General features: G+C 35.0%; 1 protein-coding gene across 3 annotated transcripts in view; it reads right to left on the bottom strand.

Moving 5' to 3' along the window:
• Positions 1-18,674, bottom strand: part of Trdn (triadin) — a 393,227-nt gene that overhangs the window by 327,427 nt on the left and 47,126 nt on the right. For all 3 annotated transcript variants that reach the window (NM_029726.2, NM_001364697.1, NM_001364696.1), the window contains exon 2: positions 10,000-10,209. In NM_029726.2, coding sequence (NP_084002.2) covers positions 10,000-10,209 — 210 coding nt within the window. The remainder of the gene's footprint in view (positions 1-9,999; positions 10,210-18,674) is intronic.

The raw sequence follows: 18,674 nt of genomic DNA, 5'->3' as shown, positions 1-18,674 counted from the left end.
AAATAAATACCAGGACCAAAGGGAGAAAAAAAACCAGCCTCCTAGAGTTAATAAACATCTTCAACATAGTAGTAAGATACACAGTCGGAAAAAAAAAATCAACAGCTTCAATATACACCAATAACAAACATACTAATAAAGATATTAAAATAAAAAAACACCCTATTCACAGTTATCTAATGTGTTATCTAAGAATAAATCTAAGAAAAAAAGGTAAAAACTTTACCAAGCAAAATTTAGAAACACTAAAGAAAGAAACAGAAAAAGATACCAGAAGATAAGTAAAGATCTCCCATACTCATGCATTGGCAGAATTATTTTTGTAAAAAAATACACATACACACACATACATATATGTGTACAAAAACATATGTTGTATGTATACATTATTTAAGTGTATATATGAATGATGTGTATATATGTATGTATACATTATGTATATATGTATGTACACATAATGTATATAAATATATATGTAAAGGGAAAATATGCAGTAATAAAACCCATTACTTTTCATGCTATATTTCAAAAACAAATATAAAATTTAACAAAAGTAAAACATAAACCAAAGTAACTAACATATAACCTAAAACTTTAAAACCACTAGAAAAAGCATGTTAACATGTAAGGTTAGCCATAAAGACATGTAAGACCTCAAGATAATAACAAGAATTAATAAATGAGATTGGGTGAACTATTAAAAATCTGTACAAAACGAAGGAAACAGTGAAGGAAGAGACAACAAATAAAATGGAAGAAAACTTCTCTCAGCTCTACAACTGAAAGGAGAGTAACAGCAGGAATACATAAAGAATTAAAAAATAACCACCAAAACTCCCATCAATGAAGGAGCAGATGAAGTGGATACTAGACTACAATATACAAATGGCCAAAACATGTATGAAAATTGTTTCAACATTCTTAGACATCAAAGAAATTCAATTGAATTTAAATCAAAGCTACACTGATATTTTATTGTAATGGATTTGCATAGCTATCAGAGAAATCACAGACAGCAAGATGTGTGAATGGGAAAATGGAAGAATTCCTAACACACTGCTGCTGAGAGTAGAGTAGTATATATTACATAATAGTATAGTTGCATAATGTATCCACTATGTTGTTTTGATTTGTTTTGCTTTGGGGGTGGGGGGGCAGTTTCGAAATAGGGTTTCTCTATGTAGCCCTGGCTGTCCTGAAACTCACTCTGTAGACCAGGCTGGCCTTGAACTCAGAAATCTGCCTGCCTCTGCCTCCCAAGTACTGGGATTAATGGAGTGTGCCATCACAGCCTGGCTGTTTTGATTTGCTTTGTCAGACTGAAAGCTCTTCAAGGATCCTAGCAGATCAATGGTGATGACTATGATTTCACATCACAAAGAATTGAAACCCACAACTTGCATCAACTTACTTCATATTAGTAAATGGTAGGTAGTAAAATGACTCAGTAGATAGGATCACTTACCGCTAGGGCATCTACTGACTCCAGTTCTAGAACCTATTTCATAGAAACAGAACCTGCCACAGATTGTCTTTTGACCTCCATATTGCACGCTGTGGCTTATATGTTATCACACACACACACACACACACACACACACACACACACACACACACACAAATTTTAGAAATTATGATGGACACATTTGTTAAAGATATGGAAAGAGTTCACTAAAGACATGAATTTAAACACCAGATGATTTTTGACAGCTAGACTTCCAAAATAAGTCTCAGTATATGGTATGGTATGGTATGGTATGGTATGGTATGGTATGGTATGGTATGGTATAGTATGGTGTGGTGAGGATAATATTTATCCTCAAAAACTCTTAATGTTTGAGGTGGGCATGGTATCACATGCCTTTAATCCCAGAATTGGAAGGCAGAGGATCTCTGTGAGTTTGAGTCCATCCTGGTTTATATGATGAGTTTCAGGACAGACAGTGCTACAAAGTGAGACTCTGTCTCAAAGAAACAAAATACAACAAAACAAAATAAAACAAAAAACAACAAATGTTTCACTCCGCTGGATACTTTGACTCTGCAACCAACCATCTAGGAAACATACAATTTTCAACTTTTCCTTTAAAAAATAATAATGTAGTTTTATCATAACTCCAATAAAAAACTAAGACCAAAATTAAGAATTTTTACAAGCTTATGCTTAAGAGATCATTCCAATTAGAAATGAACACAATTTTCTTTATCTATTTCCTCATTTTATGAAGGACCATTAAATTTTTGTCTAATAATGACTGAACTATAGAACCCTCTTCTTCTTAGGTATACTTCTAAGCATAGGGAACTGGGTAAAAACACAAACCCTTTTAGTCTTATTGCCCTAAAGAATCCGATAGCCTGGGACATTTATGAAAAATGTGGACTTTGAGATAAGATTTGAATTACAAAAAGAAGCACACAAAATGTCTGCTATTCTATAAATCCCAGTTCACATGAGAATTTATAAAAAAAATTGTTATATTCACTGTAATCTCTGAACTTTCCTCAAATATAATGACATAATCACATATATAATGAATATATACATCTACAGACAAATGCTTTCCTATGCACAGCTGCAAATAGGTAGGCAGGTATGTAGAAAATGAACAGATAAGTAGTAGATAGATGGAGAGAGAGAGAGAGAGAGAGAGAGAGAGAGAGAGAGAATAAGTTGGAGATTTCCCCCAAAATAATTTCACTCTGTTAAACTCAACATCCCAATAAGCAGTGCACCTGCTTAACTAGGATAAGTGCCAAGAAAAGAAAAAAAAATAGGGAGTTAATTTCCAAAGCAATAGATAAATGGCACATCTCATTAGAAACTCTATTTAAAAGAAATATCTGTGGGCTGTCTGCAAGAATTTTGTAATAAATTGATGCTTATACCATCACATCATTGTCATCTTTCTTTTCCGATTACTGATCTTATTTCCCCCTAACAGAGTTCAAATTCAATCTACATTTTATGAGTGATTGCCTCCTTATGCCAATCATATATTCTTTTCAGAGATCATTGTCTTCTAATGATCACTAAGCTAGGTTTGATTACAATATGTTTTGTGGGACATTTGGGAAATTTTCTAAACAGTAATAGACACCCTGATCCAATGTATGCTAACACTTTCCCATTATCAACAAGGATATTAGTAAATTATGACCTTGCTTTTGTGCAAGAAATACTACAATTATGGCAGTCTTGCATATATGCGCTGAGGAAGATGAAAACCGTAAGAAATTTCTTAACAAACAGGATTTGTGTACATTTGTTTTTGCTAAAGTGAAACCTGTCCATTTGTTAACAACTGAAGGTAAGGAATTTCTATCAAGAGGACTAATTTGTGTCCTCAGAAAACAGCACATCAGCCAACTCTCTGTTTTCCGTAAGAGCTTCTTTTGAAGCTTGAGTCATAGAGTCAGTTGCTTCCATGAGAACGTAGCCTCTGTTACTAAGAGACTTGTTTGATTTTTCTCCCTAAATGCTTCTGTTGGCATTTATTTTCCAAGAGAGATATAAGAGCAATGAGCATAACAATGGGGTGATGCTTTGTCTTGAATTCTGAGTTTTCTCCTCTTTTAACTTCATTTTTCTCTCAAAAGCATCCTGTTTTGAATGACTAAACTATATAGACATCCCACATGTATATGCTGTATCCCCTATAATATTATCAAAGTATTAAAATTTTCTCAAATGCTCCTAGATAGAAATTCCCAGGTAACTGTTGGGAAAGGGGAAGACAGATTGTAGGAGCTAATGCAGCAATTGTCTGTCCTCTGAAGGTGGGTTCTGGGTGTATTCTTGCATCCTTTCACATTTCCCCCAGTATCTTGGCCATGCTTGTGTAGCAACATCCTCCTTGGTCTCTAGTTTCTGCTGGGATTTCTGCTTCATGCATCTCTAAAGCATGGCATAGACCTTCATGACCAATAACTCACCTAAACACTTAAGGTGTTAAGAAACAAATGAAGGTCACAGTCTGTCCTTACTCTCCTCTATTTTATTTCCATCTGCCCTCTCAGTTCTCAGCATGACTTTCCACTCAACAGCAGGTACATTCAACATGACTAGTCAGCTCCCAGGAATTCATGAGCTATGGGTGTTGTTAATCCTATTCTGTAACAGGCAAAGTGCTTCTGCTATTTTCAACACTGACAGATAGACCCAATATTTTTCGAATATTTTTCAGCTGTTGCATTTGGCAGGGAATCAAGAAAACTGAAATACTTTCCCAATCTATTTATATTTAGTGTCCTAAAATTTGTCTTCATTATTCTGAATAATCCAAATTAAAAATTCTAAAGAAAAGAAATGGAGATATATCTATCACAGACAAGGAAAAAGAAATTCCTACTCATGTTAGTGTCAGGGTTATTTTTGTGTGTTCCATGAGTAGGATACATGGTAAATCATAAAAAATTTTGAGAATGAGAAGTTATGAAAGTTGCTAGCTTAAAATCCTCATCCTAAAGTCAGTATAGTATGTATTTAATGGAAATAAAGTTTCTTTTTGAATGAACCTATTCTAAAGGTTTCACTGTATTTATCAAATGTTACAAACTACCAGATAGTAATTTGATACAGGGCCAACCATGCTGGCCTTCAACATATAAGCTTCAACATGTTTCCATAGGCTGTTACTTCTGTTTTGAAGATATTAATAATTACATATTCAAAATCTGTTGGGGGTGTTATAAAAGACTCATCATGTATGTATTCTAACTTCAAGTAAATGTTTAAATTATATCAATTAAAAACAGTATTGAAAATGCAGTTTTCATTCTCTAAATCTCTTTAAGTAAAATTGTGGTGAATCATTAAAATGTCTCATTAGTAACTCACTAAAGAGATGAATGAAAATAAGATTTTACATGTAAATGAGTATGCCTAATCTACAAGGAGATTGATATGAGGTCCATGAGGTTTTGCTACAATTGTGCCAAGTCTTTGAACATATATTCCTTTAGACTCTAAATGGATCATTTGGACTTTAATAAGCAAAAAGCTTTTGGATAGTTTGTGTTTTTTAAATATTTGTTTTCAAATTTTAATTTTGTAATTTTTTCATTTCTAGTCCACTTATGAAACCTATCTTATTATGACATGTGTTTCTGAGTGCCTATTTTTGTTGTAATATCCATTTGTCAACTAGAGTAGTGCATGTTCTTATCTTATATCTGAATATTTGCCAAACATGTACAATTTGGGAATATAGGCTTTATGAGAATGATATGTGTGACAACCAGACACCAACACCTCATCTCGCCTCCCAGTCCAGTAATATTCTCTGTTTTGTACTCTTACTTCTAAAGGCTTTTCAAAACAATAGTGGAGTTATCCTGTAAATCTAAAAGAATTTTCAGAAATGAAATCAGATTCCAAAGACTAGAACATGAGGCCAATGTGGCTTTGGATCTATTCTTTTTGATCTAGGAGGATCGACCCCCCCCCCCCTCATGCTGTGGGGACATACAGGTGCTAAGTAGCTGATGAGGAGACACTTTATAAATAGTTTCATTAACCTCAATCTTTCATCAAGTGCTGTCTCTGCCAATCTTTTAAGTGAAATCTCCGGATGAAACTTGAGTCACATATATAAACCATTTCCAAATTTCTGACCTACAGATACTATGGAACTACAAATATTGCTATAGTAAGCCTCTTACTTTTGAAGTAATTTCTTAGTCATGGATAACTGTTCAGAACAGGTAATATTTCATTGTATAATCACTTTCATTCTCTTTTTTCACTCTTTTCTTAATTCCTAGGGCCAAGCTTAATAAAGTTTCAATTAAATGAAATAAAATTATATATGTACATTTCTTCATAAATTAAGAGGTAGTTTAAATCTCAAAATGTTAAAGTTATGCATTTTTAAATACTATACCGCCAAAGACTTTATATGTGTCTGATATTCATAGATAGAGATGAATAAAACAATTTTTCCTTGAAAAGTTTGTTTCTGCATGATACAGTCAAGTCAACCGATAGCTCTAACACATTCCACTAATGCTTTTTAATAGATGTGTCAATAAGTACTATAAGTAAGAGAATATATTATACCACAGCATGTTATTTTATGTATTACCAAAGGCATCATAGATGAAAGAATATGTCAGGAAACATGAATAATTCTTACTATTAACTTGTTACTCTAACTCTACCAGATTCTAGAGCTGGGGAAATACCGTTGTATATGGACAGCAAGAAAGAAAATTTTGCATTTGCCTAGGATGAGCAGGTAATAACTGAAATAAATATGGTTGAGAAATTAGATATATTCACTAAATTATAAGATTAAAAACAAAGAGCTAAGCAAGTTCCATGAATTTCAATGTATTTTTTATACTTAAGCAATAGTAAAAGCATTACTTTTTTCAGATGTTTTATGAATATGCCTTTAGAACTATATTAATAGGTAGGAATTGATGCCGATAGTACAAAATGTCATAAATTCCCTGAAAAGAGAATGGAATGGTGAAGTATCATAACCTATATGATGTCACTGATAAAACAGCTCAGATTTATGTCATTTTTGTTTACAAAGCTTAGGCTATGATGAATTCTCCAGCTCCAAAGAGACTTTAAAACTGACTGTAGGATCATTTTGAGGGGATACAGTGATTTTATCATTAATAAATGTGGGTATCATAGGAAGGAAATTCACAGAGGATCTGTGCTTTGTATGGAAGACTAACTGAAATACTTACCATCAGATAATGTGACTGTGACTCATAACAATTCATAGCACTTGATGACAGTAGCTCCATGGGAAAGTTTATCTAATCTTTATGTAATCTAGGCAAAGGACATTGTCAATAGGACAAATGACAACCAACAGATTTGGAGAAGATCTTGACCAATCCTACATCCAATAGGGGGCTATTGTATATCCAATATATACAAAGAATTCAAGAAGTTAGATTCCAGAGAATCAAATAACCCTATTAAAAATGGGGTGCAAAGCTAAACAAAGAATTTTCAACTGAGGAATATAGAATGGCCCAGAAGCATCTAAAGAAATGTTCAACATCCTTAGTCATCAGGGAAATGCAAATCAACACAACCCTGAGATTCCATCTCACACCAGTCAGGATGGCTAGGATCAAAAACTCAGGTAACAGCAGATGCTGGAAAGCATGCAGAGGAAGGAATATTCCTCCATTGTTGGTGGGGTTGCACTGATATAACCATTCTGAAATCAGTCTTGCAGTTCCTCAGAAAATTGGACATAGTATTTATTACCAGAGTACTCATGTATATCACTCCTGGGCATATACCCAAAAGATGTTTAACATATAACAAGGGCACATGCTCCACTATGTTCATAGCAGCCTTATTTGTAATTGGCTGAAGCTACAAAGAATCCATTCAAGAGAGGAATGGATACAGAAAATGTGGTACATTTACACAATGGAGTACTACTCCGCTATTAAAAAAAAAACAAAGAAATCATGAAATTTTTTGGCAAATGATGGAACTAGAAAATATCCTGAATGAGGTAACCCAATCACAAAAGAACACACATTGTATATATTCACTGATAAGTGGAAATTATCCCAAAATCTCATAATAGCCAAGATACAATTCATAGATCACATAAAGCTCAAGAAGAAAGAAGACCATAGTGTGGGTGCTTCAGTCCTTCTTAGAAGGGGGAACAAAATACTCACTAGAGGAAATACAGAGACAAAGTATGGAGCAGAGACTGAAGAAAATGCCATTCAGAAACTTGCTTTCCTGGGAATCTATCCTATATACAGTCACTGTCTTAGTCAGGGTTTCTATTCCTGCACAAAAATCATGACCAAGAAGCAAGTTGGGGAGTAAAGGGTTTATTCAGCTTACACTTCCAGGTTGCTGTTCACCACCGAAGGAAGTCAGGACTGGAACTCAAGCATGTCAGGAAGCAGGAACTGATGCTAAGACAGTCACCAAATACATACACTATTTTGGATGCCAAGAAATGCATGCTGATAGGAGTCTGATATAGTTGTCTCCTGGGAAGCTTTTCCAGAGCCTGACAAATACTGAGGCAGATACTCACAGCCAAATGTCTGACTGAGCATTGGGACCCCAATGCAGGAGTTAGAGGAAGGGCTGAAAGAGCCGAAGTAGCTTGCAACTCCTTGAAAGAACAACTAGTATCAATCAACCATAGACCCCAGAGCTCCCAGGAATTAAATCACCAATCAAGGGGTAGACATGGAGGGACCCATGGCTCCAGCTGCATATGTAGCAGAGCCTTATTTGTCATCAATGGGAGGGGAGGCTCTTGTTCCAGTGAAGGCTGGAGACTCCAGTATAGCAGAATGCGATGGCAGGGAGGCAGGAGTGGGTGGGTGTGTGGTGGAACACCCTCATAGAAGCATGGCAATGGGGATGGGATAGGGGGCTTCCAGGAGTGAAACCTGGAAAGGGGATAACATTTGAAATGTAAATAAATACCCAAAAACAAAACAGAAAGAAGCAAAAAAAAATAAATAAATAAAATAAAAATAAAAGTAAACCGAAGGTAGTTTTGCAGTTTATAGAATAAATTTCTATGCCCTCTTACAAAATTAACTTAGAGATAGTAGATTGACATATAGCTCTCTAGAATATGTATAACAAAATAATTTAAGAATATTTCATGGCCATTTTTATTTTTGAGGTTATAGTAAATAAAATAATATTTTAATGGAAAGGAAATGCAAAATTCTGTAATCCATTAGACTTAGTAAAAATGTGGTTTTCTAGAGTAACATAACCAAACTTTTTTCAGTTAAAATTCTGTCATTTTATATTATAGAAAATGCAACTACATTTTCTTTCAAGAGTCCATCTAAGAATACAGTAAAATGCATTACCTATTACAGCAGAAATCTAAGACTATTTAGTTGACATTTTGTTCTTGTCTCTGTCTAGTAAATGATGCTAGATATAGTTCAACTAGCAAAGATAATAGCTAGCAGAAGTCATGTCAATAATGCCTCTGCATCCACAAACTGAAATAATAGACATCTATTCCTTTATTGTATTTACATTACAGTTTTGACTCCTGGAAAATATCAATTGTCTGGTACATACAATAGGTTCTTGATCAGTAGTTGGTAAATGACTAAAGTCCTATGAGAAGAGAGAATTCCTGAATAGGCAGACTCCAATACTTTATGTCTAGATGCTAAAGATCCTATTGTCACTGGAGATAAGAAGAAATTGAGGGAGAAAATAATGTGGATGAAGAGTACATAAAGATGATAATGAAATATTTTTGCTACTTTTAAATAATGATGGGCATAGATTTACTTACTCATCTAAGCATTGAATGTGCATTGATTACTCAAGTAATTAATTTCCTCCAAAAACTCAGTAGATAATGTATGATAAGTGTCTCTTTTGAAAAAAGAGACAATGATCCTTGAGATTGAATTACCCTTAATAAAAAATTTATCCTTTCTCACTTGCATTATTCCTGTATGTGCCAAACCCATATGGACACTCAATATGTAATAACTCATTATGAATAATCTGAGAAAATCCTCTTTATACCTTCTATTTTCTAAAATGAAAAATAGGCAGGGTTCGTAGAAGGAACAGAGTATGCGTGGAAAAAAAACTTGAGACCACATGTCAGTGAACCTTAGAAATAATTCAAATATCTTTTGTTTGTCTAAAATTGTTTAATCTAGTTTGTGTGTTATTTTGTCAAATATAAAGCCCATAAGTTATTCTTCCTTCATATCTGAATAATTCAGCTCCAAAGATAAATTTCTATCAGGCTTTTTAATCATTGTTTTTTATAAGGCTTCATAAAGTTTTTAAGATGAGGACGTTGATTGCATTTTCAAAACAGGGAACACAATAGACCAAGAAAGTGAATAGAAACAACCAACTCCAGAGCTGCCCAGCACCTCTTTCTGTTTTTTATTCTTACACTAAGCTGTGGTGGAGAGAAACAATGCTGCACCTTGGGAGAATATTTTCCCATTGACTTTAAATCCAAATATAATGCTTCTTACCTGAAAAGTTTTTATAATCCACTAAATCAAACATCACGATAGCAACAGCTGACCATGTGATAATCAGAGCGATGACAAGAAGCCAGGCTGCAGGGGAGCTGAATGTTGTCACAATGTCTTCGGTGACAGACCTCTTCAGCACCTTTCCAGGGGATTTAGGAATACATCCATTTTTGTTGTCTATCACCGTTGTGGTTGTCGATGCATTTCCTAGTTGCGCACCCAGAAAATAAAATACAATTCATAAATTAACTTCAAATATAAGAAACCAAATAACACAGACTCTATGAGTCTAGCAGACTGTTGATGCTAGTTTCTATAGTAGAATACACCCATGCAATGCAGGACAATAGGCCATAGCCCATCACCACATTAGCTGAATTTCACCGTTTTACCCTGACCCCAAAATCCAGGACCTTAAATGAAAAGTGATCTTCATCTCCTGTAAACTTTCCTATTCTCACGATTCGAAGCAGCAGTGAGTTTCTTTTGGGTCTAGATGTATTTTATTAGATTGACCTCCATTTAGACTCTCCTGCAGCTCAGAAAGCAAGCAAAAGAAGCATCACTTATGGAAAGAATAAAAAGTTGTAATGAAGTAGTTCAAATGAATGAAATATTTCTTGATATCCGGAACATATTGTGCAATGTGTCCCCATGGAGATCATTACATTTCAGTAGGTAACTAAGACTATCTTACATTATCACATACAGATGATCAGAACTAGGAGATTTTATATTATCAGTTAAATTACTTATCCTTGATTTTAAGAATTTATAGCTCATGCACAATGCACAAAATATATAAAAAAACAGAGTTATAAGCAGATAAGTCACATGTATCATTTTAAATCTCACCATTTTTTAAAAAACAACTCGTGTTAAAACCTTATTTTTTCTAATCTTCTCCATATGTAAATATGTTTAATTTGCTCGTAGCTAAGAAATATATAATAAGTGGTACAAATATTTCAGTATAAGAAATTCTTTAAATCAGGAACTAAAGTTTGGGCTCTTGAAAGAGATGTGTACAAAGAGATGCTTCTGGTATAATTTTAGTTTATAAGGTATTTTTTAAGTACTAGTTGAATATTTGCATGCAAAGTAAATTTCTGGTTATTGAAGTCTGAATATATTTTTCTTCCATAAAGTGACAATTTATCTTCATAGAAATAAGATAAAAGGCATACATTTCTTTGACCACCCAGAGATAAGAAAAGCCAGCCTATATCAATAGGTAGTAGTTCAAATAGAACGCAGCTACACAAGTAATTTTTAAGATAAAATGGCAAATACAGTCTTAGATTTTCAAAAGACAAAAATGTTAACCAGGGCACCATTGGCAAGATGTTTTAAATAAGACTTCTAAGTAGCTTTTGATAGGTATTAGCAATAATAATGCCAGACTTTCTTTTTCAAAAAATGAAAAGGGCTCTATGGAGATTCATGCTTCAAGTTCATGAACTCAATTTAGTGGAAATGATAGCAAGATGGAATACTACTTTTAAAAATGGATTTCCTGAACTATATTTGAAGTGGTACTCAAAGAAGAAAAAATTAGAAAGAATTCACATCATATCTTCTCATTGATTTTCGTGCTAAATTCCCATCACTCCTAATGGTAGTTCTGAAATGGATGATTGACTGCAGTGCTTTGAAATAAGATTTAAGACCCAAGTGAGGCCACAAGTGGATCACATCTATCGAATAATGATTTTCAGGAGAGTAAATGAATTATGAGTGTTTAGGAGTAGCCTACCTGAAAGTTGATATGTTGCTGATCCCCAGTATTTTGACATCTAGAAAGTTTTCTACTAATCACAAAGAATTGCCTCTATACTCCAGAGGCACTTGAGTGTGTCAAGTAGTTGAGCTGCAGACAACACTGCATCACCTGTGATGTCTTCCAATTGTACATGAAATTTTAACAAGATTTGACTCAAATTTCTAGAGTCATGACCTCATGTTTAGAAAGTAGAAAACTTTAAATGCAACATTTTTTAAATCATTTTATTCAGGGAAGAAAATAGAAAATGCAAAGTCAAGAAAGTATGCAAGTTCACAGTTTAAATAGTAATATCATGTTTTTTAATATCATGGGTTTTTTTTAGAGACTTGATGGAAGTTATGAATCTTAATGTACTTTTTGTACTTAATGACAAGAAAACTATGGCAGAATTTTAAAACCAATGAAAATGGTAAAATGAACACTAATTTACTAATTTCATTGCCCTCTTTAATTTATTTTTACCTTCACACTGCAAAATTTTGCACATATAAATTAATCAAGGCTCAAGTGATATAGAAATACACACTGAGAATTCAACTAGAAAACAACAAATAAATGAAAAGTACTCAGAAGGTGATCTTCCGTTTTCCACAAAGCACACAAAACTGTACCTTTCATTTTCCATTCACATTTGCTACTGAAGTTGCCCAAAGCCAAGAGACAGAAAATTGAGAGGGCATAAAATTGCCTTCCTTGACAAGATAAATGCAAGGAACAGAGTGCGTAATCTGAGACTACATTATGTTTTAGAAGCACTTTAAACATGACAGGATCAGGTTATTGATATTCTGGAAAGAATGAGGGGTAAATGTTACTGGACAGTTTGACACAGGCTTTGCTTCTTGAAACGTTGCTCTTCAGAACTGGACCAGAGACATCAGGCATACTTTTAAATTCTATTCATTTTGATTATTTTGATTGCTATATAGAATCATGTACAAAAGAAGCGGGGATCTGACTGCACAGCCATGCAGCTCTGCATTGTTAAAGTAGAAAAAGGAGCAGCTGTACAATGCTTCTAAAGATGGCTTCACAATCAAACCATGCAGGGCAGTAAAATCAGAAGCCTCAGGCAGAAATTACTTAACCTCACTATCCCTTATTGATCACTCAAAAACACTGCCAACTATACTAGCCCACTTTTATTCCTGTGAAGAACCAATATGAGGCTGGACAAGAATCTCCAGGGAGACAAGCCTAGATTACAGATTGATATCAGTAAAACAACACATTTTATCTAATAAGTATTATGAGTTTTGCATTTCAGCATGGGATGTAGTTTGTGAAATACATTGTATTTCAACATTTGGAGAGCAGTGGAGAGAGATGGTTGTTTATACCATCAGCATCATATGTGTACTACACACACACACACACACACACACACAAATGAATTTTCTATGAGGTTTCTTAAAAAGATGTTTGTGCAAGTACAAAGTTGAAAAGGTTACAAATATCTGTCTTTTAACAATGTAATTGGTATTTGTAGAATGTCTATGTATCATATAGAGAGTCAGGATGAATTTATGCTTTTCTGTAAGTATATAAAAGCTAAAAGATATTAACAGAAAATATATAAAAGCAACCAATAGTGACCTTTGTTAAAATAGTCATATATTCTTATCAATATATGAGAAATTTCTGACCCATCAGAAATCATGTAATTTTTTTAAAGAATGCAAATTCTAGATATTTGAAATATACACGAAATCACTATCCCCTCTCTAAGGATTAAAATAACTTTTGTTAACAATCTGGAACCTGATTCTCTGCCAAATTCAATTAAAGTCTCACATTTACAATAATATCATATTTCTAAAATTTTGGGTGGGTATGATAATTATAATGAAGTTATAGAGGACATTTTGGTTACTTGTCTAGTGAAAATGCAATATGTAGTTATGCTTAAATTTTTTGATACAATATATTTTATCATAGTCTTTGGCTTTCTCCAACTCCTCTAAGATCCTCCAATAGCTTTCCCCCTACCCACCCAACTTCATGGTTTTTTTTTTTTCGCCATTTCTCTCTCTCTCTCTCTCTCTCTCTCTCTCTCTCTCTCTCTCTCTCTCTCTCAAAAACAAAAAATAAAATAAAAGCAATATAACCCTAATCACCTTACATCTACTTCTTCTACTCTTCCAGTGAGTGAATTTTTTTTCTCTAATGTTGAGTCCAGAATGAAGGCCAATTCTTCATCATCTATCATAAGAACAACTTCTAAACAGCTTTGGTCATTCAGATCACCATATTATTCATAACAGTGAGGGGGTTATAACTTCAATAACTCATTTTTCTGTGAAAAAATTGAAAGGAATTATTTTTCTGTTGGCAGATAGTGAGTACAGGCTATTTGTGACTCTCAGGTCCACCACAAAGAATCAGCTACAAGATGGAAAGAGCATCAAGATTCTGTGCCTGAGACGAAAAGATGGACCATCTAGGGACTGCCACACCTGGGGATCAGCATAATCAGCCTCCAAACGCTGACACCATTGCATACACTAGCAAGAGCTTGCTGAAAAGACCCTGAAATAGCTGTCTCTTGTGAGGCTATGCTGGTGCCTGGCAAACACAGAAGTGGATGTTCATAGTCAGCTATTGGATGGATCACAGGGGCCCCAATGGAGGAGCTAGAGAAAGTACCCAAGGAGCTAAAAGGGTCTGCAACCCTATAGGTGGAACAACAATATGAACTACCCAGTACCCCCCCCCCCCCAGCTCATGTCTCTAGCTGCATATGTAGCAGAAGATGGCCTAGTCGGCCATCATTGGGAAGAGAGGCCCCTTGGTCTTGCAAACTTTATATGCCTCAGTACAGGGGAACGGCAGGGCCAAGAAGTGGGAGTGGGTGGGTAGGAGAGTGGGGGGAGGGTATGGGGGACTTTTGGGATAGCATTTGAAATGTAAATGAAGAAAATACCTAATTTTTAAAAAAGACAAAAAAAAAAAAGATTCTGTGCCTGTTATTTCTTCATCTGGTTGCATCATAATAATGGATCACTCAGAACATTCTGAAACCCAGAACTTTTATAAAAATAACTTATGGGTTTAAAAGGAATTAGATTTAGTCAACTCTGGATGACATAATAAGATCCATAGATGCACTACATGTGACTGTTCTGGGGTTAGTGCTCTGATGACATGGTAGGATCACTATAAAGGCTCCATTCCTGACTGACAGCTGGCTGACTTCTTAAGATGTTTCCAAACAGTAGACAAAAAGCAGTACCTCTGAGTGTCTGCTGCTATAAAAACATTAATTGTACTCCAAATTTATCAGACTAATTACTTTTTCTAAACCTAATTTCCTCACAACTATTTAATTTCCTAGACCTAATAATATCAGGTGAAGATTAATACTTTAGCCATTGATTAAATGGGGGAAGAGATAGAATTCCACCTTTGTTTTTCTTTTTAATATTAAAAATACTAAAATATCTTAAGCCTAATAAGCATAGCTATTTGATAGAACTGTATCTTTCATTTTAAAATAACAGAAATCATAGTTGGTACCCTTAACTATATGCCCTGAAGTAGTAACTGACAGTAGCCACTATATATAATGACACACTACAGAATTGGAACTTAATAGGTTGTAGTAGTTATGTGGCTGGATTCATGTCAAGATGTGCTGAGATAATGGCACAAAACTTGTGGAACTGACCAACCAGTGACTGGTCCAACTTGAGGTCCACTCCAATGTTTGACACTGCCGGAGTGGTCAGGAACCAGAGATAGGACAGCCAACAGCTCCAAGCTAGAACTAAACATGACTGTTAAAAAAAGGTCAATGAAATGATTCCTAGTAATATTCTGTGATACTCATAAATTGGTGCTTCCCCCAGTTGTCATGAGAAAAACATCATCCAACAACTGATGGATTCAAATGAACAACTAAACACTAGCCAAACACTTGTTGGAGTGTTGGAAAGAAGAGGGTGATAAAGGATTGTAGGAGCCAGAAGGGTTGAGGATACTCCCACCGACTAAACTAAGCAGGGTTCTAGAGACAGAAGTGACAAACACAGACTCTGTAGGCTCTCAGTTAGGTCCTCTGCATGCACATTATGATTGTGTAACTTGATATTCTTGTAACACTTCAGAAAGTAAAAGCAGAAAGTGTCACTGACTCTTCTGCTTGCACTTGGGATCCTTTTTCTCCTGCTGGTTTGTCTCTTGCAGCCTTAATTTGAGGGTTTGTAACTTGTTAACCCATGTTCTGTATGTATCCCTGGGAGGCCTGATTTCTTTTGGGGGTAGTGGTCATGGAGGAGTTCTGGAGGAGACATGTAAGGGGTGGGAGGTGGCTAGAAGGAATGAAGGGAGAAGATATTGCTGTAGGGATATAATATATGAGGCAAGAAAAAATGAGAGGAGGAAGAAGAAAAACTAGAAATTAACCAATATGACTCATGTTAATCAGGGTCATTTTAGGCAGTTCTATGCTCAGTTCTTGAATCTAGAAGTCTCAGAAAAGAAGATACATTTTTCTATATATGTCAGATGTTTGGGGGTTGATCTATAGAAAATCTTCCAAATTCCCTGAAATTCCATTTCAGAGAAGCAGTAGCAGATTTTTTTTTCTTCTTAGCAACCTCATTTGAATAATATAAATGTATAATCATTTTTGTTGATGAATTAATTTTCTAGTACTTTCTAGAGCCTCAAGTAATGACATTTTATTTCATTTCCAAAGAATACCAAGCTGAAGATTGCAAAGTCATTCGCTCTTTGTATGAGTTTTTTATTCTCATGGGTTTTTTTGTTTTGTTTTGTTTTCTTTTTCTTCCCCAGTTGAATTTGCATAAATGACTTGATTCACAGAGCCCTGACAGTCTACTTACAAGATTATCCATTGTGGTTTAATTGCAAATCCATAGAAACAAACAAACAAACAAACAAAAAGCCTCAAGTAATGACATTTTATTTCATTTCCAAAGAATACCAAGCTGAAGATTGCAAAGTCATTCGCTCTTTGTATGAGTTTTTTATTCTCATGGGTTTTTTGTTTTGTTTTGTTTTGTTTTCTTTTTCTTTTCTTTTTTTTTTTTTTTCTGAAAGACATTTTTTATGGAAACACAGTCTTCCTTAAGAATTAAGCATCCCCTACTGTGTTAGTCCAGTAAATTCATGTGACATTAAAATTTAACAACAGGTGTTGTTTAGATCCAGTGCTAGGATGTTACCTCCTGTCAAAGCTTGTAAAAACATTCACATCCTTTTTATTAGTGAAAATGAGGCTTTCTAAAACTTCTGTTTCAAACAACGGTTGCAGGAAAATGGTTAGTGAGGTCTATGCATTGCCATGATTAACTTTTAGAAACATAAGGAAATGTAAAAACTATATGTAGCCTACTCCTTTTGTAGGTGACAACATAACACCAAATCTTCTTTATCTAATGCAGTCAAAAAATGCATAGCCATTTACTTATTTACTTTTTATTATCTACTTATTTTTTATTACATATTTTCTTCATTTACATTTCAACTGTCATCCCTTTTCTTCCTTTCCCCTCTGAAAGTCCCCTATCCCATCCCCCCTACCCCTGCTCACCATCTCACCCACTCCCACTTCCCTGTCCTGGCATTCCCCTACACTGGAACATAGAGCCTTCACAGGATCAAGTGCCTCTCCTCCCATTGAAGTCCAACAAGGCCACCCTCTGCTCCAGTGGTTGGCTGAGAGCATCCATGTCTGTATTTGCTGGGAACTGGTAGAACCTCTGAGGACACAGATATGTCAGGCTCCTCTCAGAAAGCATTATTGGCATCCATGATAAAGTCTGGGTTTGGTAACTGTATATGGGATGGATCCAAATTTAGAGCACTCTCTGGATGCCCTCTCCTTCAGTCTTTGGTCCACATTTTGTCTCTGTAATTCCTTCCTTGGGTATGTTTTCCCCTTCTAAGAAGGACCAAAGTATTTATGCTTTGGTGTTCCTTCTTCTTGAACTTCATTTGGTCTGTGATTTGTTTCCTGGGTATTCTGAGATTCTGGACTAATATCCACTTATCAATGAGTGTATACCATGTGTGTTCTTTTGTGATTGGGTTACCTTACTCAGGATGATATTTTCTACTTACATCTATTTGCCCAATAATTTCATGAATTCTTTGTTTTTAATAGCTGAGTATTATTCCACATTGTCTGTATCCATTCCTCTGTTGAGGGTCATCTGGGTTCTTTCCTGCTTCAGGCTATTATAAATAAGGCTGCTATGAAAATAGTGGAATATGTGTCCTTATTACATGTTGGAGCATTTTCTAGATATATGCCCAGGAGTGGTACAGCTGAGTCTTCAGGTAGTATTATGTCCAGTTTTCTGAGGAACCACCAAACTGATTTCCAAAGTGGTTGTACCAGCTTGCAATCCCACCAGCAATGGAGGAGTGTTCCTCTTTCTCCACATCCTCATCAGCATCTGCTTTTACCTGTTTTTGATCTTAGCTATTCTGACTTGTGTGAGGTGGAATCTCAGAGTTGTTTTGATTTGCATTTCCCTGAAAACCAAGGATGTTGAACATTTCTTTATGTGCTTCTCAGCCACTGGGTATTCCACAGTTGAGAATTCATTGTTTAGCTTTGTATATAGAGTTATTTATATAGAGTTATTTGGTTCTTTAGAGTCTAACTTCTTGAGTTCTTTGTATATATATTGGATATTAGCCCTCTATCAGATGTAAGATTGGTAAAGATCTTTTCTTTATCTGTTGGTGGCTGTTTTGTCCTATGGACAGTGTCATTTGCCTTATAGAATCTTTGCAACTTTCTGGGGTTCCATTTGTCAATTCTTGATATTAGAGCATAAGCTACTGGTGTTATGTTCAAGAAATTTTCCCCTGTGACAATGAGTTCAAGGCTCTTCACTACTTTCTCTTCTAT

The sequence above is a fragment of the Mus musculus genome, chromosome 10, assembly GCF_000001635.26.
Source record: "Mus musculus strain C57BL/6J chromosome 10, GRCm38.p6 C57BL/6J".
Lineage (NCBI taxonomy): Eukaryota > Metazoa > Chordata > Mammalia > Rodentia > Muridae > Mus > Mus musculus.
The sequence above is the reverse complement of the archived record's forward strand: the minus strand, read 5'-3'. Positions and strand labels throughout refer to the sequence as shown.